At 38.0% G+C, this 26,895-nt stretch overlaps 5 protein-coding genes across 5 annotated transcripts; 4 read left to right on the top strand and 1 right to left on the bottom strand.

Annotated features, from left to right (window-relative positions):
• Positions 1 to 686: 686 nt before the first annotated feature.
• On the top strand, positions 687 to 3,513 carry LOC106929143 (natterin-3-like). Its single transcript, XM_015005831.2, has 4 exons — positions 687 to 809; positions 979 to 1,031; positions 1,853 to 1,931; positions 2,114 to 3,513. Exons 2-4 carry the CDS (start codon positions 1,029 to 1,031, stop codon positions 3,217 to 3,219), a joined length of 1,188 nt encoding a protein of 395 aa, XP_014861317.2. The 5' UTR covers positions 687 to 809; positions 979 to 1,028; the 3' UTR covers positions 3,220 to 3,513.
• Positions 3,514 to 7,004: 3,491 nt separating this feature from the next.
• LOC106929132 (natterin-3-like) lies at positions 7,005 to 9,884 on the top strand. Its single transcript, XM_088008479.1, has 4 exons — positions 7,005 to 7,167; positions 7,357 to 7,406; positions 8,254 to 8,326; positions 8,482 to 9,884. Exons 2-4 carry the CDS (start codon positions 7,404 to 7,406, stop codon positions 9,588 to 9,590), a joined length of 1,185 nt encoding a protein of 394 aa, XP_087864605.1. The 5' UTR covers positions 7,005 to 7,167; positions 7,357 to 7,403; the 3' UTR covers positions 9,591 to 9,884.
• A 3,756-nt stretch (positions 9,885 to 13,640) lies between these two features.
• LOC106929145 (natterin-3-like) lies at positions 13,641 to 16,701 on the top strand. The gene is made up of 4 exons (XM_088008478.1): positions 13,641 to 13,729; positions 13,866 to 13,915; positions 14,533 to 14,605; positions 14,854 to 16,701. The coding sequence occupies exons 2-4, from the start codon at positions 13,913 to 13,915 to the stop codon at positions 15,960 to 15,962; spliced, it is 1,185 nt and encodes a 394-aa protein (XP_087864604.1). The 5' UTR covers positions 13,641 to 13,729; positions 13,866 to 13,912; the 3' UTR covers positions 15,963 to 16,701.
• Positions 16,702 to 17,815: 1,114 nt separating this feature from the next.
• Positions 17,816 to 22,871, top strand: LOC106929144 (natterin-3-like). The gene is made up of 4 exons (XM_088008477.1): positions 17,816 to 17,982; positions 18,152 to 18,204; positions 20,671 to 20,743; positions 20,899 to 22,871. The coding sequence occupies exons 2-4, from the start codon at positions 18,202 to 18,204 to the stop codon at positions 22,017 to 22,019; spliced, it is 1,197 nt and encodes a 398-aa protein (XP_087864603.1). The 5' UTR covers positions 17,816 to 17,982; positions 18,152 to 18,201; the 3' UTR covers positions 22,020 to 22,871.
• A 232-nt stretch (positions 22,872 to 23,103) lies between these two features.
• LOC106929133 (uncharacterized) lies at positions 23,104 to 24,637 on the bottom strand. The gene is made up of 2 exons (XM_015005816.2): positions 24,574 to 24,637; positions 23,104 to 24,149 (listed from the first exon to the last, which is right to left on the bottom strand). The coding sequence occupies exon 2, from the start codon at positions 24,138 to 24,140 to the stop codon at positions 23,259 to 23,261; it is 882 nt and encodes a 293-aa protein (XP_014861302.2). The 5' UTR covers positions 24,141 to 24,149; positions 24,574 to 24,637; the 3' UTR covers positions 23,104 to 23,258.
• Between the last annotated feature and the right edge of the window lie 2,258 nt (positions 24,638 to 26,895).

The following is a 26,895-nucleotide window of genomic DNA, read 5'->3' as shown; positions in this document are numbered from 1 at the left end:
AGAACATCACAGCTTAGTGGTATGGATGTGGTGGTATCAGGGCGATGAGAGGTGATTTGCTGCGTGAGAAGACTAGCAAATTAGCATGAGAAGAAAAGACGTTTACGTGGAAATGTTGGAGCAACACCTCAAGACAGGTTGAAAAACGGCAGAGATGTTTTTTTCAAGCGGATAATGACTCAAAGCATACCACTAAATTAGATAAAGGGCAAAAAAGTGAATATTTTGAAGTGCCTATCATAAAAAATCCTCGTCTCAGTCCAATAGAAATCATGAGTGGAGCTAAAATGATGTGTGTGAGCCTACAAACCAACAGCAAACTGTTTTAAGGCACATATGGAAGAAAACCCAACATGTTTGACCAAATTCACACAGTTTGGAGGAAATTCTACTGAATCCAACATGAAATGTAAACTTATGAATTTGAGGAATATTTAGAAAACCCTAAAACTGGACAAGTTTAGTCCGATTTAATGTTTCATAGTGAGATAAAGGTGATGAGATCATGAGATTATCTGCTTCAATATTCACATAAAATGCAGAATAATTACTGTAAGAACTTGGAGGGAACTGGTGATGACCAACAACCAATCCTGTGAGTCTGCACAAGTCGTGTCTTTATTTGGTGGTGAGTGAGTTGAATTAAGCTCTGATAGGCTCTTTAGAAAAATCCTCCTTCAGATAATCAGATATTAAAGAAGCAGCAGGATGAGATGAAACCATTTCTACATCTAAACTCTGAGGTTTATTTCACCGACTGAACAAACCAAGACCTGAGAACTCTCCACCTGATCAGTCGTCTAAATCAGGTAAGATGTTCACCTTCTTAACTCTCAAATAACACATCGGTCCATCATTATGATTTTAACCTGGATCTGGTCTTAGATAAAACAAATATCCATCTAGGTTTGGTCAATAACTGGTGGATTAATTTGGTAATATTTTAGTAACTGAAACTGGTTTGTCTGTTATTTACAGCTGCCTCTGCTGCCGTTCCTCCACTGTGAAGAAGAACTCAGCCAACAGAAATGGTAAAATAAACTAACAGCCAGGGGTCCTTTTACCCAGAAAATTTAAATAAAAATTAAATTAAATAATAAAATAATAGCTAAATAAGTTTTCAACATTTAAAAACAACCAGATATGCATTAGGTTCACTCATTAAAAATCTAGAATTATTTTTTTACGATTTGAAAATGAGAAAATCCAAAGAAGACAAAATCAGACTTTAGAGCCACAAAATATAATTTACAAAAAAAATTATGCAGCTGTTTATTCTTGTTAGTGATTTGGTTTAAAACCATGTGTAGATCTAAAAACACATAAATATATAAATTTAAATTTTCATTATCCATCATTTTGACTGACGGCGTCAAAAAATATCTGGTCATAATTTTTCCCATATATTTTTAAGTTAAAATAAAATGTTGTAATAATGACATTTAATTTTTATTTGCTTTAATCAATTTTCAACCAGCTGAACAGAGAATCCACATCGTGCTATCACACATCAAGCAGATGAATAAATGTAACTTTTTCTCCACAGTGATCAAATCCAGACTGTGGCTCCGTAGCGACGTGTGAATTTATTGCATTTAATATCCTGAAATACTCCGTCAGCATGTCTCCTGGAAAGAGAGAAATTCATGCATTTTTGAGGAACTAATGTTTGAAGCGCCTGCAAGTTCCTTATATTAATGCAGCATGTTAATTTTAATGGAAGTACAAAAATAACCCCACCCTGTTTATGTATTTTCTTGTCCAAACAGTTGATTGAGTTAAGATGCTGTTTTCTTCAGGTCACATTTGATCCTGATTGTAACTAATAATAACTGATTTCTGCTCCTTTCAGTTGCCGTTACTGTTGCTGCTGGTTCTGTCCTCAGCCAGTCCTCTGGACCCGGACTGGAACCGGCCGCCGGATGAAAACGGTAAGATGGTTAAGTCCTCCTGAGAATTAATGTTTGATATTTGGAGTGGTGATGTCGGAGTTAGCATGTCGCCTCTAGCAAAGAAACAGCAAAGAACTTCATTCCACTTAGGATTAAACAGCGAAATGAGGCAAAAACTCAAGAAGCAAAGTTTAAAAAATGAATCCTCTTTTTCTTCACAGTCTCCTCTGTGAAACCAGATCCTGCGGATGATGTTGCTAAAATCAAAGCTAAGTTGTACTTCTCAACAGTCCGACGTGTTCTGCCTTCTGCTCCGCTCAGACAGAAAAGCCCAGTTAATTCAACGCTCCCAGAGTTCGGTAATACAGGAAAACTGCGATGGGAAAAATGGAACGGTTCCCCTCCTAATGGAGCCGTTTCCATTCATAGCAGCTACGCTGATCGCATCGACTACGTCTGCAAAGTCGGGTGTCATTCTGGTTTTTACAACCCCAGCATGGGTTCTTACTGCCAATACCCAAATAAAAAAGAAGAGCATCGTTCCTCCAGCTTTCAAATCCTTGTGAATGAAGATAATGTTGAGATCCTGGAGTGGAAGGAAGGTTCTTATGGTTCTGTCCCAAAGAATTCAGTCAGAACCTGCTCCAGTGAGGAAATGTATGTAGGGAAGAACAAGTACGGATTGGGGAAGGTTGATCCAAAAGATCAATGTTTTTATCTTCCCTGGGAGGGAAGTGAGTATTGGTACAGGAGCTATGAGGTTCTGACCCACGTGAAGCCTGAAGAAGATTTAATCTCTGATGTCAAGTATAACATCAAAAATGATAAAATTTTCAAAGAACCTCCAAAAACCTTGAGGAGCTCAATTGTTAAAAACCTTTCCCACATGAATGTGACGAAGACGGTTTCTCTGACGAAGACCACCACCGATCAGAGACGGTGGGACTGCAGCCATGCCTTCACAGTCGGTATAAGAACGACAATGAAAGCAGGAATTCCCGGCATTGTGGAAGGACATGTTGAAATCAATGCGGAGACGACTCATACGTTCTCACATGGAAATATCTGGACAGAGCAGATCTCCCATTCTGTGACGTTACAGCTTACCGTACCACCAAACCACAGCTGCACTGTAAAGATGGTTGGTTATCAGTACAGTATGGACATTCCCTTCACCGCCCGCCTGAAGCGAACCTATGAAGACGGAGAGACCAGATCAGCCATCGTCTCTGGAACGTATCATGGAGTCCAAGTTGGAAATATTGAGGCTGAAGTGGAAAAATGTAAACCTTTGTCCAACTCGAAACGCTTTTTTAAAATTTTGTAGGATATTTGGAGTGAAAACCTCCTGAAGTAAAGTTAGCATGACTTTACCAGGCTTTTCATGTAGAGCTTCAGCTTCATTTATGCTTTTTTATTCATATCCTTTGAATCTGTAACCATGCGATTACTCAATGGCTTTTATGTAATTCTGATAAAAACCCAAAACATTTTTATTAACCATCTGCTCATTTAAAGTTAATCTAGAAACAGACAAACGTTAAAGTTTATGAATGAACCCTCTGAGCTGTTCTTTGCAATTTCTTTGGCATCAATAAAGCTAATAAGCAGTGAAAATTAATTTGGTGTTTTAATTATTTATCATCAATTATAACATGAACTCATTTTCAAAATCAGATTGTTTCAAAATGAGATTTGTCCATTTTCATAATTATTGTTTTTAAAACTGTGTTGACTGTTGGTTTGGTTTGTGGCCAGTTTATCATGCTTATTTTTCAGAGGCTTAAACAGATCAGAGAGCAAACAGAGAACATTTATCAAAGGACATTTATACCTTAAAGTTAACTTTGTTTTCTCAGAAGAGACAGTCAAAATAGTTTTAAATGTTTCCATTTCATATTTTGATGGCTCAGTTTTCCCACAAGGAGAAGGTATTCCTGAGGCATTTAGAAAAGGCCTAGAGTCTGTTTGCTGTGTGTTTGTTGATGGATCCAAATGTAGCAGGCTGAGATGTCAAGTAGCATTGAAGATTTAATGAAAGAAAAATGATTAAAAAAATAAAAAAACTAACAAGAATCTCAGAGAACCCAGGGAGCCAGAGAAGAACAAAACCATAAATCCAAGGAGAGAAACGGCAGGGATTCAACGAGGAGAGAACGGGAGGAACCGGCGAGGGGCGAGAGGAGAAAAGATGCACAAGTACCGGGAGGCTGAACGCAGGAAGGAGTTAGCTGGTTGGCTAACTGGTTAACCGTGGTTAACCCTTTCAGGGTTGGAGGGGAGAGAGGGAAAGAGAGGTCTAACAGTAAAGCAACACTAAAACATAATTAAATTAGAGTAACTAAGAATAACTAGACATGAGAAATAAACTAGAATCACTAAGACCAAACTAAACCAAAACCAAAGAAAAACAAAGAACCAAAGAAAAACAGAAACAAAACTGATTTAATAAAAATAAAAAGCGAAAAATAATTAAACTCGAATCAAATCAAACTCCAAAACAACCAAAGACCCTTTAACAGAGTTTATATTGAGCCTAAAATATCCAACATGACGTGGCATTAAAACTCATCCCTAATAAAACATTTTATAAGGAGGTCCCAGGTTTTTAGGTTGATGCAGACTTTCCCCAAAAACTGGGCAAAATATTAACTTTTTTTCAGTTGTAGTGGTAAAAACTAGCCATTAATATTCATGAAAAAAGTTAAAAATGATGAATTAAAAGCGTCTTTTTATGCTTTCTTGGATTCGGTTTGCTTTACCAAACGTTTGCAGCTGATGATGATATTGGGTATGAAATTATTCTCTCAACCTCATTCTGCCTGATCATTTTTAAAACTTTTAAATTACTCAGCACATTTTATAAACAGATTTCCATCAGAAAATGCTGTATAAACATTGAAATCATCTGATCATTTCCTCAGTTTCACAGCAGGGGGCAGCAACATGATTTCTACTCAAACTGGTTGTTTAGTGTTAAACTTCAGAGTGTGAAGAACTAAACAACACACACACACACACACACACACACACACACACACACACACACACACACACACACACACACACTTTTTACTCATCAAACTGCAGTGATCAGCTCCACAGCATTTATGCCTTTAAGGATTTAATTACTTTTTCACAGTGTTCTTCTTTGTTCAAGCACAATATTGAGTTTTAATTTTCTGTAAGATTGAAAAATCATAAACACAAGAAATAAATTCTTGGAATATATCACTATGTCTGATGATTCTATGTGATATGAGTTTTTCTTACTGAGATATAACACGTCTCTGTAGTGTTTTAATTTCTGACATGTGCTAGTGTCCTAACTATGTTCTAAAAACAGTTACATTCCCAGGAGAAAATGAAAATTATTCCTGCAGACATGAATCCCTCATATAAGTAGTCAATTTATTAATGAGACCGACACTAATGAGGACAAATGAACATTTATATATTTTTACGTTACATTTAATCGGCATGCATCTGCTAGCAGAAGGCAGCAGCCTGTGATGGTGATGAAGACGGTGATTTGGGTCAACATGGACCCCTCTAGCCGTCCTCGTTCCTCTGGTTCTGCAGAGTTGGAGGGGATCCACCAGACTTCCTTTCATTTTACTACACATCCTTACAATCTGTTCAGTCTGTGTTTATTTTTCAGCAAATGTTAAAACTGACTCGATAAAACAAGAGGAAAACATTTTCACATTTTCACATTGAAACTCCTTAATACAAATGCTGGTGGGCCTTAGCACAGACTGCATCTGTTATTAACCCCAAAGCGGTTGTTGATAACTGTCCCAACAGCCTGACCATGATCAAACCTGGTCAGGCAGAGACTTCTTCCTAAAATCAATTAGCATCTCTTTGGTTTCAGACATTAGTGTCCAGAAATGAGCGCTCACTCTGTCAAGAAAACCCTTCACCACAGAGCGAAGACACAATCCTGGTCATCAATTAGAGTCATCAGCAAACTTTATAACGTGTCGGCCTTAGTTTGACTCAATAGGAGATAAACTGAATAAAAGTGGTGACTTTTATTCTTTGTACATTCTTTGTACTTAAAGAATGTCAGAAGGTCGATATCGATCTTGAGGTTTTTTAGTCTTGCAGCAAGCGAGCTGAAGAAGAACAAAGCAACCACAACCTTAAACGGTATTTAAAATGCACTTCATTATACTTCTGTGAAGTATTACATAGTTTTGTATTACATTCAGGCAACAGGAGTGGATCCAGAGACAGAACCTCACACTCCGCCAATCCTACGGGACGTTGTCCTGATTAATTACATATTTTATGCAGTTTTTTTAATAATCTCCTAAAAGTAAAAGCCAGTAGCTTAAGCAATGTTTCTCATTTATTTTATGTGGTAGATTGAGCCACAGGTCTGACTTCCCCAGTTAAGTTTTATGAAATAAGAATTTAGAAATGCAAAGTTTGAATAAGATAACGGACGTTTATTACAACAAACTGCTTTATTATTCTGATTTGATAACTTCAAATATTAAAAGGTTGTTTGCTTTCAGATAAACTTTAGTATGTAACCATGACGATGACAGCTGACTTCACAACTCATGTTTTCTTTCACACTTTCTGCTCAGCAACTTCATGCAGTTTGTGATAATATATGATCTCCTAAATCAATAACATAAGAAATAACACAAAGAAGAGTTTAATGATACGGATCATCATAAGGTTTGGTCAAGAAAGCAGGAAGTTTGTGATTCTGTTGAAAACTTTGTGGTAAGGATGTGGTAAAGTCACTTCAGGTTTCTGTGTGTCATTTGCTCTACAAAGATAAAATGGTCTTTGTGTGAGTCTACAAACTAATAGCCACATATATAGATATATATATATATATATATAATACTCTTATAACTGAACTAAAAGTGGAATAGTTTTGTCTGATTTAATGTCATGCATTGAGAAAAGGTGATGGGTTCATACAATCATCTGCTTCAGTTTAATTCATTTGCTGTGTTAATGCAAAATACAAAACATTCAGTAACAAGGCAACATTTTCACCTCAAAGACCCTGAGGAGGCTGGTGACGACCAACAACCAATCCTGTGGGTCTGCACAAGTCGTGTCTTTATTTGGTGGTGTGTGAGTTGAATTAAGCTCTGATAGGCTCTTCAGAAAAATCCTCCTTCAGATAATCAGATATTAAAGAAGCAGCAGGATGAGATGAAACCATTTCTACATCTAAACCAAACCTGCCAAAAACCAAGACCTGAGAACTCGACAGCTGATCAAAGACTCTTCAGTAAATCAGGTAAAATGTTCACATTCTTGACTCTGTTCTCTTAAATAATACATTATCCATCATTATGATTTCTTAAAGGATGTCAGACTGGATCTGGTTTTAAACAAATATCCATCTAGGTTTGGTCAATAACTGGCTGGTTAATGTGTTTTTATTTTTGGATTATAACTAAAACTGACATATCTCCGTTATCTACAGTTCCTGCTGTTGCTTTGCTGCTCTGAAGACGACCAACACGGGCAGAAATGGTAAAGTAAAAACAGACAGGTGTACTTTTCACCAAAAACTATAATTTAAAAACTCTGCTAAACAATAAACTTTATGAAGTGGACAAACTACCCTACGCCTGGTTGGCTTAGCCCCGCCTTCGAGACGCAGCTCCTCCTCTGAGCTGCGGTTTCCAAGCCAATTTCAAGGTGCTAAATCACAAATCACATTTATTTAAAGTCATATTTCATATAAATAGCATTTTTATAACAACTGAAGTTAACATAATTATGTGAATATGCTATGAAATTACACAATGAGCCTGGAAATAACATAATACTGTTCCTTTAAGGGTCTGTTTTTCTAATGACGGTTTATTTTTATTCTCTACGTTTGGAGACAAATATCAGTACTACTTCTTACTGGCACATTATTTCTTTATATATTGGTAATGACTTTTTATAACAGAAATACTGAAAATGAATTGGAACAGCAGCACAGATGTACATTTATGCCAGGTTGTGATTAAAAGTGAAAAAGTTCTTGTATGCCAAGAGTTAAGAAAAAGGAGTTTTGTAAATTTTGTGAATTTACACATCAGGCCTAATTAGCCACTAAGAAAATGTGCTTAGAAACAAATTTATCCAATGACTAAAATGAACTAAAATCTGAACCTTTAGTTGTTTTCAGAAAGCCTCTTCAGCAGGTTTCAAGTTAAATCTTTGACTTGATTTTGATCATTCATGAAAATTTTAGAAACAATAAAAAAAAAAGATTATCATTTGATAAGTTGTATTTTTTCTGTTCGCCAAACAGGTTATTAGAGCAAAGTCTGTTTTGTTTAAGGCAGGATTTTCTCCTGATAACTTTGATTTCTGCTCCTTTCAGCTGCTGTTGCTGCTGGTTGTGTCCTCAGCCTGCGCTCAGCGCCTGGAGAAGAACCAGCCACCAGATGAAAACGGTACGACGGAGGAGAGTTGAGCCTTAGAATAAAAGTTTGATTCTTTTCTTAAGAATGTTTCTGGATTAAACAGTAGAGAAGTCCGGCAAAAATTAAAGGGTAAAACATCTTCAAAACCAACAGTAAAAAACCTAACTAGTCTTTTTCTTTTACAGTCTTCTCCCTGAAACCAGATCCAGTGGATGATGTTGCTAAAGTCAAAGCTAATGAGTCCGTCTCAATGATCCGACGTGTTTTGCCTTCTGCTCCGTTCAGACAGAAAATCCCAGTTAACTCGACGCTCCCAGAGTTCAGTAATACAGGAAAACTGCAGTGGGCGACATGGGAGGGTTCCCCTCCAAATGGAGCCGTTTCTATTTACAATAATTACGCCAAACGAATCGACTTCATCTGCAAAGTCGGATGTCATTCTGGTTTTTACAACCCCAGCAAAGGCCCTTACTGCCATTATCCCGATAAAAAGAAAGAGCATCGTTCCTCCTCTTTTCAAGTCCTTGTGAATGAAGATAAATTTGAGATCCTGAAGTGGAAGGAAGGTTCTTATGGTTCTGTTCCACAGAATTCAGTCAGAACCTGCTCCAGTGAGGAAATGTATGTAGGGAAGAACAAGTACGGATTGGGGAAGGTTGATCCAAAAGATAAATGTTTCTATCTTCCCTGGAAGGGGAAAGAATATTGGTACATGAAGAAATATGAGGTTCTGACTCAGATGAAGGCTGAAAAAGATTTAATCTCTGATGTCAGGTACCACAGTGACCGAGCTAACATTTTTAAAGATCCCCCGAGAACCATCCGAAGCTCTACTGTTACCAACCATTCCCTCAGGAACGTGACCAAAACAGTTTCTCTCACTAAGAAAACCAAAGATGAGAGACGGTGGGACATCAGCTCCTCTTTTGAACAACATATAAATATCTCCATCAAAGCATCAATTCCACGCATTGCAAACAAAACAATTAATTTCAGTGACCAGAGGAAACATGCATTATCAGCAGGAAATACCTGGACCGAGCAGGTCTCCCATACTGTGTCGATACAGCTTACCGTACCACCAACCCACAGCTGCACAGTAAAGATGGTTGGTTATCAGTACAAAATGGAGATTCCCTTCACCGCCCGCCTGAAGCGAACCTATGAAGACGGAGAGACCAGATCAGTCATCGTCTCTGGATCGTATCATGGAGTCCAAGTTGGAGAAATCAGGGCTGAGGTGGAAAGATGTAAACCTTTGTCCAACTCGAAACGCTTTTCTAAGATTAAGTAGAACATTTGGAGTTTTGGAAACTGCTAAAAGTACAAACAGCGGCTCTTTGGCACACATTTATGATTGTTAATTCACTGATTCCACTTTTCTTTTTTAATCTCAATAGCTTTGTTTTTAGTCATATTATTAATTTTTGGTATCTTCTGCCAATTTTGTAACCATCTTACTTTTATCAAACTTAATTTAATTTTTTTTTCCTATCATGTATCTGCTTGTGATGTGATTGTTGTAAAGCGCTTTGATCAGCTGAGGTCGTTCTAAATGTGCTGTATAAATAAACTTTGACACGACATACGGATGTGATCAAGAAGGGTGTATTGGTGCATTTTGGACTTGGCGCACAGTTTTATATTTAGGAGGCATTCTGGAAAGGAAAAAGTGTTTTAGCTTATAACTGTTATACTGGAGGAACTACTGACAAAAGTACCGGGCAAAGTTTCTTAAAGAGATTCTCCAGCTGATCGCCATGTTTAAGTCACTTTGGTTAGAATATTTTTCTCTAGAAGGCGACAAATCTTCCATTAGCTTTAACCAAACTGACTCCCCAGTATAAACTCCAATCAGCGCAATCATTTGCAGAATGTAAGAAAAAAGTTATCAGTCCCAATTTTTATATTTTTACAACAGCTAAATAAACACCGCTACAAAAGTAGCCACAAAATCATAATACCAATAATATAATTTCCAAATTGTCCTTTATACTCCAAATTACAAATAAGATATTGAGGATGCTTAATCATCTTTTAATCAAGCCCACCTGTAGGTGGCGCTGTAAAATTGAGAAATTTGCTACGTTGGGATGGCTGGATTTTGTCCGAACTTTGCATGTATCTCCAGGGTATTGGGCTTACCTTATATATTTAACACAGTAATGGTGGACGGACATGGGCGGGGCTTATTGACAAAAGTCTGAAAATTACTTAATGTGTCTTAAAAAATCACATTTATCCAAATGAGCTCAAACTTTGAGGATACTTGTGTTGACTTGTTCTGAATGATTAATCCACTCTAAACTTTTCTGCATCTTGAAAAGCATCACGAATAGTTTGTATTTAACAAAAGTGTGTATATTTGGCGATCACTAAATCAGTGAACCACATCAGGGTTAGTAACTCTGCTAAGCTTCATAACAATGTAAAGTTTAATATTTTGTTCTTCTTTCATACCTAAACATAACAACATGAAGATAAACAGCGTAAGGGAGAAGCATGTGTGGTTATTTGGTAATGTTTTCAGATTTTTAGGCCAAACTGGTAATTTTTTATGAATTTCTGAGGTTTGGTTAATTTGTCTCTATGGGAAAAAAAAGCATTGAAAAGGTTAAATATTTTTGTTTTCTCTGGAAACGGTTTTGACATGTTTACCTAAACTCAAAAGTTTGATTAAAATGTTCTCTACTCTGTGGTTTGCTGCTATGGGTCACATTCTCTGCTTTTTCTTCCAACACCATCATAGTCCAAGCATCGTGCAACATCCAAACTGTCATATTTAATTTGTCCTTTGCACACTAAATATGAATTGGTTTTTCTATGAACATTCACAATTTCAGAAAAACCTATTCTGGCACCAACGTTCACCTTGGATACGTTTGTCATGTTTAGAGGGATTCGACATCTCTGAGATCTGATGATCTTACAGGAAACAACATAGTTTTAATACTGTAATGTCTGAAGCTTGGGCCATTTTTTCTTCTCATTTCTCCATTCATCTGCATCTGGTCATTAAGACATGTCCCATAAGGTTAATTTGGTAACATAACTTCTCTTAAGACGTGGTGATAAGCAGTAGTAATGCACAACATGCTAACTAATATTATAACCATAGACATAAAGATCAACAAAAAGAGGTTAAGTGGAGTTTCTATTTCAAATATTATTGTTATTGCACAATTTTATCAAATGCCTACAAGACATGGAGTGGTAGTTTGGATAAATCTTCCCAGTGGGCAAAATCCTTTGGAATATTTTAGTTTTAATTAAGAAATTATGAAAAACAAACTAACATAAAACATGGTGAACACAGGGAGCCAGAGTAGAACAAAAACAGAAATCCAGAACAAAAGGCAGCAGGTAAACCAGTGAAGTAATGGAAATCAGGAGGAACCAGTAAGAGGTGACTGGAGAAGAATAAACCTCAAAACAACCCAGGACCTGACAATACAGGTCGTCTGGTTTAAGTCTGATCTGCTTACTCAGGATTACCCAACATGGAGAAGCTGCATTCAGTTTTAATGTTCCTGTAATTTGGTCTAACTTCCAGAAAAATGGTAAAAAGGCAACTTTATTTATACAAGTAAACTTTCAGCCACAAATCACTCAAAGTGCTTGGACAACAAAGTTAAAAGCAACATATATTAAGAAAAAACACATCCAACAGAATCAAAACCAATGAAACACTGAGTTCCTTTAAATCAGAACATTTTGTTTATTTAGAGCTACCTTTGAATAAAAACTAAAACAGACTTATTCTCGTCTAGATTACAACTTTTTATCACTTCTTTATCTTTTAAAAATGTAATTTTTCCTTTTTGCTTGTTAATTGTGTTGAAGTGCTGAAATGTTCTACACAAACAAACCTGACAGATATGTTTGTAGGTGCAGATCTGACTGACATATTTCTGCTTTTTATTGTTTTTCTTCCAGGTTCTTTTCTGGAACTTGGAAGATGCAGAAGTCCTTAACGTGTGCTGCACGTTTTAAATGTTCCCAATATCAACACCATCAGAACAGGATGCCCAGATCATGGCAAACAATCAAAGTTTGTTGTCTGTATTTCACATAATTTCTCATAATCAAGTTCAGATAATCTGCTCCTACTATGTGGATTAAATCCTTTGAACCACCTGCAGCATCTAACAGCTTTAGTGGTGAACTGACTCAAAACAATTTAAGATGTGAAACATAAATCAGTCTGTTCAAGTGACTATGTCAAGTTCCAGTCACTGTTTCTACAAACCACACAGCAGAAAAGTAGAACAATGATTCATAATGATCTTGAGGTTCTAACACCACAGCAATATGTGTGAGCTGAACAAGTACAAAGCAACCACAATTAGAAATGGTATTAAAATGCAACATTAGACTTTTACATTGTATAATTTCTTCTTTTAGTTAACAGGACAGAATCTCAAACTGTGCCAAAGTTTTCCTGATTGGTTTAATGTGTTACATATTTTATGCAGTTTTCAAAATAATCCTTCAATGTCTGTAAAGCAGTAATTTAAGCTATGAAGTAAAGGTCGTTAATATTTTCTCATTTATTTTATGTTGTAGGTCTAGCCACAGGTTTAAGTTTTATGAAATAAGAATTTAGAAATGCAAAGTTTGAATAAGATAACGGACGTTTATTACAACAAACTTTAGTATGTAACCATGACGATGACAGCTGACTTCACAACTCATGTTTTCTTTCACACTTTCTGCTCAGCAACTTCATGCAGTTTGTGATAATATATGATCTGCTAAATCAATAACATAAGAAATAACACAAAGAAGAGTTTAATGATACGGATCATCATAAGGTTTGGTCAAGAAAGCGGGAAGTTTGTGATTCTGTTGAAAACTTTGTGGTAAGGATGTGGTAAAGTCACTTCAGGTTTCTGTGTGTCATTTGCTCTACAAAGATAAAATGGTCTTTGTGTGAGTCTACAAACTAATAGCCACACATATATATATATATATATATATATATATATATATATATATATATATATATATATATATATATATTTATAACTGAACTAAAAGTGGAATAGTTTTGTCTGATTTAATGTCATGCATTGATGCATTGAGAAAAAGTGATGTGTTCATACAATCATCTGCTTCAGTTTAATTCATTTGCTGTGTTAATGCAAAATACAAAACATTCAGTAACAAGGCAACATTTTCACCTCAAAGACCCTGAGGAGGCTGGTGACGACCAACAACCAATCCTGTGAGTCTGCACAAGTCGTGTCTTTATTTGGTGGTGTGTGAGTTGAATTAAGCTCTGATAGGCTCTTTAGAAAAATCCTCCTTCAGATAATCAGATATTAAAGAAGCAGCAGGATGAGATGAAACCATTTCTACATCTAAACCAAACCTGCCAAAAACCAAGACCTGAGAACTCGACAGCTGATCAAAGACTCTTCAGTAAATCAGGTAAAATGTTCACATTCTTGACTCTGTTCTCTTAAATAATACATTATCCATCATTATGATTTCTTTAACGATGTTATATTGCATCTGGTATTAGATGAAACAAATATCTAATCCTTGATATCTCCGTTATCTACAGTTCCTGCTGTTGCCCTGCTGCTCTGAAGACGACCAACACGGGCAGAAATGGTAAAGTAAAACTCAGCCCGGTGTACTTTTAACCGCAAAGTCAAAATAAAATTCTTGAATTTTTTTTTCTGGTATCTAAACTCTAAGTATTATCTTTGTATGTATTTAGGGTAGGGTTGGGGTTTTAGGTAACTTATTTTATATTGCATCAGTTAAGTAATTTCTTAAATCCACATATTAAGCAGGAGTTGGGTTTGGGTGTGGCCAGTGAAACTAAATGATGCATGAATACAGAACTGTGTGTTAACTTGATCTTATAGATCTGCAGCATTCTGTTCATGCATCATGAACCTCATTAAATTAGTACCTTCAGTTCAGTAAAACATCATTAAATAATAAAAACAATGTTCTGTGAATCTGTTCTATTAGAAACTAATTTGTGCAACAATTAAAACGGATTGAATTCTAAACCTTCAATGGTTTTTGCAAAGTTCTCTAGGAGGTTTCAAGTTGAATCACTGACTGGATTTCAGTCATTCCTAAAAAAATTGCAAACAAAAAGACACAAGAAGAAAGACTTTACCATTTGCTGTAGCTGCGTGTTTGTTGCATTTGCTGGAAAGTTGTATTTTATCATGATAATAGCTGAGAATAACTTTAATTTCTGCTCCTTTCAGTTGCTGTTGCTGCTGGTTGTGTCCTCAGCCAGCGCTCAGCACCTGGAGAAGAACCAGCCACCAGATGAAAACGGTACGAGAGGAGAGTTAAGCCTTAGAATGAAAGTTTCTTTTCTTAAAGCACATTTCTGTAGAGCTGCTGGAGTCAGAATATTATCTCTAGTAGAGAAACATAAGTTGGCACAATAGATTTGAGATTTTAGCTTGAACTTCATTAGAATTACAGGGAATTGTGAATTATAGGGAAGTGTGGCAACATTTAAATGGGTAGCATCTTCAAAACCAACAGTAAAAAACCTAACTAGTCTTTTTCTTTTACAGTCTCCTTCCTGAAACCAGATCCAGTGGATGATGTTGCTAAAGTCAAAGCTAATGTGTCCGTCTCAATGATCCGACGTGTTTTGCCTTCTGCTCCGTTCAGACAGAAAATCCCAGTTAACTCGACGCTCCCAGAGTTCAGTAATACAGGAAAACTGCAGTGGGCGACATGGGAGGGTTCCCCTCCAAATGGAGCCGTTTCTATTTACAACAATTACGCCAAACGAATCGACTTCATCTGCAAAGTCGGATGTCATTCTGGTTTTTACAACCCCAGCAAAGGCCCTTACTGCCATTATCCCGATAAAAAGAAAGAGCATCGTTCCTCCTCATTTCAAATCCTTGTGAATGAAGATAAATTTGAGATCCTGAAGTGGAAGGAAGGTTCTTATGGTTCTGTTCCACAGAATTCAGTCAGAACCTGCTCCAGTGAGGAAATGTATGTAGGGAAGAACAAGTACGGATTGGGGAAGGTTGATCCAAAGGATAAATGCTTTTATCTTCCCTGGAAGGGGAAAGAATATTGGTACATGAAGAAATATGAGGTTCTGACCCAGATGAAGGCTGAAAAAGATTTAATCTCTGATGTCAAATATGACACAAAGAAAGAAAAGATTTTCAAAGAGCCTCCAAAAACCATGCAAAGCTCTACTGTTACTAACCGTGCCCTCAGACCTGTGACGAAGACGGTTTCTTTGACTAAGACGACCACAGAAGAGAGACGGTGGGACATCAGCTCCTCCGTCACATTCAGCCTAAAAACTACAATCAAAGCAGGATTTCCCAAGATTGCAGAAGGAGAGGTTGAAATCGGTGCAGAGACGACTCATACATTCTCAGGTGGAAATACCTGGACAGAGGAGATCTCCCACTCTGTCTCTTTAGAGCTTACCATACCACCAAACCACAGCTGCACTGTAAAGATGGTTGGTTTTCAGTACAAAATGGAGATTCCCTTCACCGCCCGCCTGAAGCGAACCTATGAAGACGGAGAGACCAGATCAGTCATCATCTCTGGATCGTATTATGGAGTCCAAGTTGGAGATATTGGGGCTGAGGTGGAAAGATGCAAACCTTTGTCCGACTCCAAACACTTTCCTGAAATGATGTAGAATATTTGTAGTGTTAAAACCTGCTAAAGTACAGTCAATGTGACTTTACTAGGCATTTGATAAAGAGCTTCAGCTTCATTTATGCTTTTTTATCCATATTCTTTATGGATGCAAACAGTAGGGGTGCAATGGTGCATTTAGTTATACAGAATATTTCTGATCCAGTGTCTGGATTGTCTGCATATCAAAACATCTCCAAACTTATGAAGTCAGATTTGGGATAATCGTCTTAAAAACTTCCTGAACAACGGCAACCATTTCCGACCTTCTTTATGTTATTTGATGCCCTTATGAAATGGAGAAATCAAGCCAAATCAGTTCAATACGACCCACTTTCTAAAATTCTGGAATAAAACTAAACCCCCATTAATGACGAGACATGACATTTGTTGCTTACTCCAGAATGAAGAATATTGATTTGTTTGACTTAAACATTAAAATCATGGAATTGTGATTTTAAAACTGAGGTACTTTAAGTTGTGTTTGCAGTTGCACCCCTACTAAAGTTTCCGCCAAATGCAAGTTAATATTAAAATGATTGTGAACAGAGAAATTACTTAAATCTATAACCATGTGATTACTCAAAGGAGCGACTTTCTATGTAATTCTGGTAAAGATCAACAACCATCTAATGCAAATGTATTCGGTTCTATAAGCTTGTGTCTTTATCAATGTGTCCTGAGCTATTATGCGTCTTTTTTGGCATTAATAAAGCTTATAAGCAATGAAAATAAACTTCCATTGTTTCAAATTGAGGCTTCTCTTTAAATATCAGTACAAACACTCTTCATTTTTTATGAAATAAAAACAGATTTTAAAACCAACTAATCAGTTTAACTGTTAAGTTTATCACATTAATACTTTTTAGAAGCTTGAACGGATCAGAGCTTTAGGCTGAATTTATCATTTTTCTGACAGATTTCAGTTGGTTGAGCAGTTTTGCTCACCAGAGTTGGTTATGGAGGGACAGACCTGTTACACACAGGGAGCCACTGCAGCGATTTAAGCTGCTGTAATGTAATCCATGTTCCTGGTGTTGGTCAGGATTCACACAGCATTTTGGATAAACTGCAGGATCTGGGACCTGCAAATACTGATAATCTAACCAAACCTTTTCAACCTTCCCTTATGAAGGTCGAAAAGCATATCTGCAAATATGCAATATAAAATACAATGACTTAAATTATATTATTGTGCACATTAGGTCATCAAATCAGTGTCAGTTGATGGAGTCAGCTAGGCTGCAAGAGGTGCTTGCAGGGATTTTAAGGTCCAGCAGGGGTCAGTATTCAGCAGCACAGCATTGAGAGTTTGGCAATGTGTTGATAACTCATCACCATTTACCATCATGTCCGATTCAACATTATCCTGACTGTTATGCCATCCTGGCTGATTAACTTTGCCCGATGTTTAACATTTATTATCCAGGATATCTAATATTGTCCCTGATTTTTTAATATAATCTCCCATGCTTGATGTTTAACATTATTAAACATCAAGGGATGTTTGTCCCTGATGTCAAACGTTTTCTCCAGAATATTTTCCTGCCACGTTAAATGGAGAAGCAGTTAAACATCCCAGATACGAAAAACATCAGCAATAAGCTCAACCATCAGGGACAATGTTAAGGATGTTAAACATCTTTTATTATTCTGTTATTCTGGGTGATTCTAACTGAATCTAATAAATGTTAGCGAGGAAACCCAGACGATGGCAGAATCTGCTTTAGCTTTATTTCCTTTGATATGATTTGTAAATGCAATACAAAAAACATTCGGCTTCAACGCCCAACAACCAATCATGTGAGTCTGCAGAAGTCCTTCCTTTATTTGGTGTTGTGTGTAATGAACTAAACTCTGATAGGCTCTTTAGAAAAATCCTCCTTCAGATAATCAGGTATTAAAGAAGCAGCAGGATGAGATGAAACCATTTCTGCCTCTAAAACAACCTGCAGGTTTCTGCTATAAAGACGATCTGAGAAATATTCACCTGGTGAAAACTCTTCACTCGTCTAAATCAGGTAAGATGTTTGTCTTTTTGACTCTACCTCTAAAATAATACAGTAATTCAACATTATGATTTAGTGAGGGATAAAACAAATATCCAGCTAGTTTTGTACTAAAACTAGTTGGTTAATCTGGCATTTTTGAATGGTAGTAACTAAAAGTGATTTGTCTCTTTATTTACAGCTGCTGCTGCTGTTCTGTCACTGCTGTGAAGGAGAAACCAACAGGCAGAGATGGTAAAATAAAACTAACTACCAGGAATTAGTTCTAACCAGAAAGTCAAAATTAGTCATTAATTTTAAATCATGCAAAAATGTTTTAAAAGTATCCAAACTACCTTGAAGCCTTAAAGTGCATTAAATATAATATAAATGGAATAATCTAGATCAGAGGTTCCCAAACTGTGGGCCGTGTCATTGCAGGGGGGGCGTGGGAAGCCGTCTGGATGAAAACAAAACAAAACATGAACTCTGTATGCGCTGGGTTTTTACCTTAGAATGGCCAACTCTCTGTTATTCCTGTGTCAATTTGATACAGTAGAGGCTTCCACACTTCCCATATTTGTGTCCTCTGTCACTTTTATCAGCAGTTAAAACTTTTTAATCCGTTGTTAACATGTTGTAACCTGTTGTTCCAAACCGCGTTTAAACGCAACATGAGCGCTACGCCGCTCGCGCTGGGTTTCCACCTGTGAAGGAGACCTGCTGCTGCTGGGCGGAGCTACGTAGGTTTGTGTTAGAATCACGGCAGCAAACCAGCAAAACGCAAAGAACTTTTCACAGTTTTTCCCTCCAAACTAACCGACTGAGTTGAGTAAAGCTGCTGGATGCAGGTAATGTTAGCTAACAGATGACTAGCTAATATCAATACAGAACCTTAAGCTTAACAAGTACCTTGTAGGCTACCGATGTTGGTGTCTGTTTTCAGCTACGTACATTCATTTTGCCCCCAAAAAAGTCGATGCCCCCCCTCACACGCGTCCTTTCAACCAGACAGCCATTTGTAATCCATAGGGGGGGGCGCAGAAAATGTTTGGAAACCACTGATCTAGATGATGACTTGAAAAATTATTTATCAATCCTTCAAACAAAGAAATCCAAACAAGAGAAAGATACCGATGATATTATTTAGGGTTAGAAATTGAACTAAAAGCCAGTTTAACAAAATGGGAACTATACCAGACGGGACATGTTGACATTAGTTAATGTAACAGTTGTTTCACAAATTCTGCACCATTTTTGCATCAGTTGTTTCAGAAACTGTCTTGTGGTTTTTACACTGAAGCCTGGTAATCTTTAAACAGGGATCACAGACCTTTGCAGTATTTTTCTTGCAAAACTTAAGTTACAAGATCGACCATTTTCATCACACTGTGGTCCAAAAAGCAACAAAGTGGCCGACTCTTTAAATGTGGCAACGTTTTAGAGGTTTTTGATTCCCATTAGATGGAATCTGCCCCACTTGGCCCCCAGCTGATTACCCAGTTCTACATCACTCAGTTCTACATCACCCAGTTCTACATCACCCAGTTCTACATCATTCAGATCTACATCACCCAGTTCTACATCACCCAGTTCTACATCATTCAGATCTACATCACTCAGTTCTACACCATTCAGTTCTACATCATTCAGTTCTACATCACCCAGTTCTACATCATTCAGTTCTACATCATTCAGTTCTACATCACCCAGTTCTACATCATTCAGTTCTACATCATTCAGATCTACATCACTCAGTTCTACACCATTCAGTTCTACATCATTCAGTTCTACATCACCCAGTTCTACACCGCCCAGTTCTACGTCATTCAGTTCTACATCACCCAGTTTTACATCATTCAGTTCTACATCACCCAGTTCTACATCACCCAGTTCTACATCATTCAGATCTACATCACCCAGTTCTACATCACCCAGTTCTACATCATTCAGATCTACATCACTCAGTTCTACACCATTCAGTTCTACATCATTCAGTTCTACATCACCCAGTTTTACATCATTCAGTTCTACATCACCCAGTTCTACATCACCCAGTTCTACATCATTCAGATCTACATCACCCAGTTCTACATCACCCAGTTCTACATCATTCAGATCTACATCACTCAGTTCTACACCATTCAGTTCTACATCACCCAGTTCTACACCGCCCAGTTCTACGTCATTCAGTTCTACATCACCCAGTTTTACATCATTCAGTTCTACATCACCCAGTTCTACATCACCCAGTTCTACATCATTCAGATCTACATCACCCAGTTCTACATCACCCAGTTCTACATCATTCAGATCTACATCACTCAGTTCTACACCATTCAGTTCTACATCATTCAGTTCTACATCACCCAGTTCTACATCATTCAGTTCTACATCATTCAGTTCTACATCACCCAGTTCTACACCGCCCAGTTCTACGTCATTCAGTTCTACATCACCCAGTTCTACATCACCCAGTTCTACATCACCCAGTTCTACATCACCCAGTTCTAACATCCTTCCACTGACAGAACAGACTTTAGTACTTTTGGTTGGGAACCTTGCTTATGGCAACTATTAATAAAACTAGTAATTTAGATCACAAATTACCCATTGATTATTTGTAGGCATTTTGAGTCACAACTAAAGGGTTAAATTGCTGTTTCCATTAAAGCAGATCTTTATTATAACTAATAATATTTTTATTTCTGCTCCTTTTAGTTGCTGTTGTTGCTGTTTCTGCCTTCAGCGAGTCCTCTGGACCTGGAGAGGAACCGACCACCAGATGAAAACTGTAAGGGGAAATATCTTTTAACAATTTGACATCTTTCTTTTTTAAAAACATGTTTCTGTAGAGCTGTTGTTGGAGTAAGTATGTTACTGCTAGCACAGAAGCAGAGACACTCTTAAATAAGAATAGAGTTTAAAAATAATCTTCTTCTTTTACAGTTCCTTCCTGGAACCCAGATCTGTCGGACGGTGTTGCTAAAATCATCTCCTTCTCAACAGTTAGACGTGTTTTGCCTTCTGCTCCGTTCAGACAGAAAATCCCAGTTAACTCGACGCTCCCAGAGTTCGGTAATACAGGAAAACTGCAGTGGGCGACATGGGAGGGTTCCCTTCCCAATGGAGCCGTTTCTATTTACAATAATTACGCCAAACGAATCGACTTCATCTGCAAAGTCGGATGTCATTCTGGTTTTTACAACCCCAGCATGGGCCCTTACTGCCATTATCCCGATAAAAAGAAAGAGCATCGTTCCTCCTCTTTTCAAGTCCTTGTGAATGAAGATAATTTTGAAATCTTGCAGTGGAAGGAAGGTTCTTATGGTTCTGTTCCACAGAATTCAATCAGAACCTGCTCCAGTGAGGAAATGTATGTAGGGAAGAACAAGTACGGATTGGGGAAGGTTGATCCAAAGAGTCGCCTCTTTTATCTTCCCTGGCAGGGGAAGGAATATTGTTACAAGAAGTATGAGGTTCTGACTCAGATGAAGGCTGACCAAGATCTCATCTCTGATGTCAGGTACCACACAAATCAAGCTACAATCTTGAAAGCTCCTCCAAAAACCCTCCAAAGCTCCACTACTGTCAACCATGGCCTCAGTGATGTGACCAAAACAGTTTCTCTGACTAAGACGACCACAGATGAGAGGCGGTGGGACATCAGCTCCTCCGTCACATTCGGTGTAAGAACGACCATCAAAACAGGAATTCCTGGCATTGTGGAAGGAAATATTGAAATCAATGCGGAGACGACTCATACGTTCTCAGGTGGAAATACCTGGACAGAGGAGGTCTCCCATTCTGTGTCGATACAGCTTACCGTACCACCAAACCACAGCTGCACTGTAAAGATGGTTGGTTATCAGTACAGGATGGACATTCCCTTCACCGCCCGCCTCAGGAGAACCTATGAAGACGGAGAGACCAGATCAGTCATCATCTCTGGATCGTATCATGGAGTCCAAGTTGGAGAAATCAGGGCTGAGGTGGAAAGATGTAAACCTTTGTCCCTTTTCAAACTAAACACAGGAAGGACCCGCGATTTGAAACGCCTGCTGTTGTAAATACTGAAAAAGTCATTATAATATGACATTTAAACATTTATGTATGAAGTTAAGTGATTAAATAAATGCAGCTTCTATTGAACTGTAAAACATTTTCTATTCAAAACTAATGAAACATTACTTTCCCAAAATAATGCCTTCACTTATGTTTTCTTTGAACTAGTTACTTGAAACACAGACAAAATTAATTACAGTAATTTAGAGCTAATTTGGCCTCACCAAGAAAACTTTTCAACACAGAATTTAGTCTTTAAACATACATATTCATATTGGACTGTTGTATTACTATATAGTATATCACTGTGTATTATTTATGTTTTATGGGTTATTTTACGATTATTCTTTACATATTTTTAGTGCTGCTGTGGGAGCATTCTACGGTATACTGTGATGCAAACTAATCTAAACTAGAAACATTGTTGTTCGTTGCAAACCAGCTGTAGTTTTACGCCTGTCTTCCTCCAGAATGCACCAAGTCTCACTATGACAAGATTGTGACATAAAATTAACAAAAACATTAATACACCAGTTTAAAATAAAACCTTACATTTTTCACCTCAAATTGAAGAATTATCTACCACCAAGTCTCTTCAACTGACTCTGATCAACATAAGATCACCATAAGAAAATGACATTCGAGTCATTAATTCATCAATGAGCAAAATGTTGATGTCATGTTCTAACAGAAATGTGATTGGATGAAATAATGAAGCACCTGTACTAATGGAAACAGCCCAGAGGGGCAATGTTTAGTTTTTTCCAGGCACATAGAGACATTATAAAACAGGTAACTATGTTGATACTGTTTCCTTAAGGCTGGGATTAAATATCATCATTAAATCAATTCTCTGATATTTTCCTTGTGGTTCTCGTAATAAAAGCCAGTCGAGTGGCTCAGATCCACTGAGTAACTGCTGTAAGAGTCTCACAGCGAAGAAAGCCTTCTGGCTGCCAGCGTAACTGCAGCCACTCAATATATGTAAATAATAATATTAATATAAATTGGTTTATATTAATGTGTATTTGTTCTTCTGGTGTTTAACTTGAAAATGTTGTAAAACAATTAAATTGACAGTAGACATGATCAGATGCTCAACTTTATTAAGACAGTTTGAAATTCAGAGAAAGTTTCAGGTAGCAAATCATTTTGCAGAAGATAACAGGTGGATATGATGAAGATGTGATCAGAATAGAGGGATATTTGCTCTCACTGAGCATGCTCAGAATAATCAGGACCCTCTACATATAACACACATATTCTTTCATGCCTGGGTTATTAGTGTTGAGGTTTTTTTCGATGACGTTGATGCCGGCATTCTCATAGGTGGTTGTTGAGGCCATGTTGAAGATCAGGGTGAGCAGCTTGATGGGATCTTTGCTGCAGTCCGTCTTCTTGTACCACAGGTACACCGGGTTTCCTTTGGTTCCCTCATTCAGGTTGACTCTCACTTGCTCGTAGAGTTGGTTCTCATAGCTCCTTTCGGACGCCTGATCAATGGAGACCTGCAGATCTCTGATGGCCTTATTCTCATCGGTGCTCTGTCGGTACCAGATGAAGACGTCAGACCCACCTGCACTTCTGTTGGTGTCTTCATCTATTCGGGTGTAACCTTGACGGAACAAGTTGGCATCTGAAGAAGGATTATTAGTGGCCTGGATGTCACAGATGTAGGTTTGACGCTCCCTCTTCATCCACAGGTAGAGCCAAGCTCCTCTAGCTCCACGGTTCAGGTCACAGGCTGACCTCTCCCACTGAGGCTGGCCCTTCTTGGCGTCCTCTTCTGCATTAGTGGTCAGGTCCAGCTCCACGATTGGGACATCATATGGAGAAGAACCTTTCATGTACCACAGGTTGATGAGGCTGCCACAGGTTCCTGTGTTGAGATTATTTTCAACCTGGTGGTACCCTTCATCAATCAGACCTTGTTTCATCGCGGGAGTGAAGGAAAACTGGATCCTGGTGATCGCTCCACAGGTACCGGTTTTGTACCAGAGATAGATTGTGTTTCCTCCTGTTCCTGAGTTCAGATCAACAGGAAGTTGGGTGAAGCCATTTTTACGTAACTTGAGCTCCTCATTGTGGCTCACAGAAACATCGATGTCAGTGATGTACTGCGTCATCTTTGGCTCCTGCATCAAAGTTAAACCCAACATGAGAAACACAGTGAAGGAAACTACCTCTGATACAACATACATCTGGCTACAGAGGAGATCATTTTATTTAAAAGACCCGGTAAAGGAAACAAACTGGAGATCTATGTATCTGATAAATATGAAGCATCTCCACATCTCACCGAGATTCTGCTGCAACAATAAAAGGGGAAATGTCATTCATGTGTATTAATAAAACTGTAAAAGCAGAACTAGTGGTTCTAAAGTTGGTTTGAATTCAGACAAAACGGAAATATTTCCAGAATTTAAAAGGATTTGATAGAAAAATGGGTCAAATATGAACCCAGCTGGTTCTGTCCAGCTAAGCTTGTCAAAATGATGGTTTCCAAGTTCTACTGTTAGACAGTTAAAGAGAGATGAACGGATGAAGCTGAACACTCACCTGTAGGCAGGTGATTGATTAGCTGGTTGGATCTTCTGGGCGGCTGAAGGCTGCTGTACCTGAGCTGCTCACCTGGTCTTTATAAACCTGCTGGGAGCCGAGAGACGGTGGGAAAACTCCTCCTCTCAGGAGACGGTTTCTCTAAAAACAAAGAAATATAATCACCTGGTCCATTCTACAGTTGGCATAAATCAGTTCCACAGAAACATAACTGAATTCCTGACTCACCTGGGGGCTGACGTGTTACAAAGGACCAAACGTATTTGGGGGGTGGATGTGTTGGTCTAGCCTCATTGTTGATGTTTGAAGGCGTAAGTCAGAGTTTCTGGTTTACTAAAGTAAGCATTTACTTTATGGATGCTGTGTGGACAAAGAGACATGAACTGATGCCAGAGCTGACAGGCAAGAAAGAGAGAAGACTCAGCATTTTATGCTATGATCAATTAATTATTTTTCCCTAAAAGCAGTACTGTAAGACCTCCAGATGAACCTGGATCCTCTCTAGGACTTGATTGTATTATACATATGCTTGTGGTGTAGCAATATACAATGAAAGTCATAGACTAGTAAAAATTGGGAATGATTCAGAGGATGTGACTCCAGGCATGAGCATTATTGTATGTGTGTCCTAAATATGGACTGCAAAGCCACATTTTGCCTCTGATGAAAACCAACTGGAACAATTATCAATATATAATTCTTCTTCATGGTTTTGATGGTGGCTTTTGATTAAATGTAATGTTTGTTGTTTCACAATCGGTTTTGTACGTTTTAATCAGGTACGTCACCTGATTAAAACCGTCACCGTTTATTTTATAGCACATTTTAAATGTGCTATAAAATAAAGTTGTTTTGACTAACATGAATCATCCTGCAGCAGAACATCAGAACCAGCTGAATGTCCAGGTTTGATCTGTGATTTCCTCCAACAGCAGATCCTGCAAGGATTCACAGATTATCCCTGCACAAAAAGGAGAAATCACATCAGGAATAAATCTCTTAGTCTTTGCTTTTTTCTGTCTCTTTTCTCTGGTTCCTTTTCATCAAACATTTGATGAGAATCTGAGGTCCAAAGGTTGTGGAACAACGTCAGCTACATCCAATGTGCAGGGGGGCATTTCAATGTTAGCATCACTGCTTCTGGGAGATGATCAGTGAGAAAATCCACCTGTGGTCTTCTGATCAGATTCTTGGGACAATCCAACATTTTACAGGTGAGCAGCTTCAACCTGGCATTCATCCCAGAGTTTCTGGAACTGCCAGCCTACAGTTTCATGTGTGATGGGGTTGGAGCCTCCTTCAGGAGAAATTTCATGAGAAAAGTCACAAGTCAGAGGTGGAGATTTCACAATAAATCTTTGGAGAAAGCCTGTTTGGTGAAAACTATGAAGCACAAACACACAGTCATCTTAGACGCACTTTATTACATCAAATCCAGTTATTTCAATGTTTCCATTTAAGCTCCAGATTATTCATTTGATTTATTATCTGCATTTTTCAACAAACATCAACCCTAATTGGTCCCATTAGCATCACTGGATCCTGGGGGCCTGAAACCGTTCAGGTGGTCATTTACAGTCAGGGAGAACCTCTTCTCTTCAGACTGACTGGTTCTGTTCTGACTGAAAGAACCTGGTTCTCCTGTAGGATCACGGTTCTTCTCATGCAACAGTTCAGTAAGACTCCATAAAGTCATTCACAGGGAAGAACTCCAGGTAGAACATGAACTGTTTGGGTGTAGAACATTTACCAGAACCTTTGTGTTCAACGGTACCGAGGTCCAGGAAGCACCAGTGCTGTTTTGGACTGATCTGGATTTTAGGTTCTGACATTTGATCAAACAAGTGTCCAGCGGTCCAAAGGTGCACCAGCACACTGATGTGGACAGAGCAGTGAAGGAGAACCAGTCTGACCAGAACCACTAACACGGTAGTGCTTTTTTTTTTTTTTTTTTACATCTTTAAATCTCTTTTCAGACATTAATTACACTTATATATAATTATCCATGTGAATGTATATGTATGCATATGTATTATTTGTGCTGGTGTTCTTTGAGATTCATTGTTTTGATTTTTATTAGTACTTGATCAAATGTCATGTTATATTTCTGATCAAATTCACAGTTTAGAGATGCTCTGATCCTAAGTCACCACAGCCTCTTGGGTCCTGGCTCTGCTCCTCATTGGTGCTAGCAGTGGCACCAATGAGGAGCAGTAGACTAACACCATGTGTTGTTGCTGTAAACCCAGAGCCCAGTCCCTGGGTCTGATGTGATCAGAACCAGGTCCGACAGCCTCAGAGCAGATGACACCCAGAGAGAGC

This window comes from Poecilia mexicana, unplaced genomic scaffold, assembly GCF_051168715.1.
Source record: "Poecilia mexicana isolate PSO_F unplaced genomic scaffold, ASM5116871v1 scaffold_9, whole genome shotgun sequence".
NCBI classification, from domain to species: Eukaryota; Metazoa; Chordata; class Actinopteri; order Cyprinodontiformes; family Poeciliidae; genus Poecilia; species Poecilia mexicana.
The sequence above is the reverse complement of the archived record's forward strand: the minus strand, read 5'-3'. Positions and strand labels throughout refer to the sequence as shown.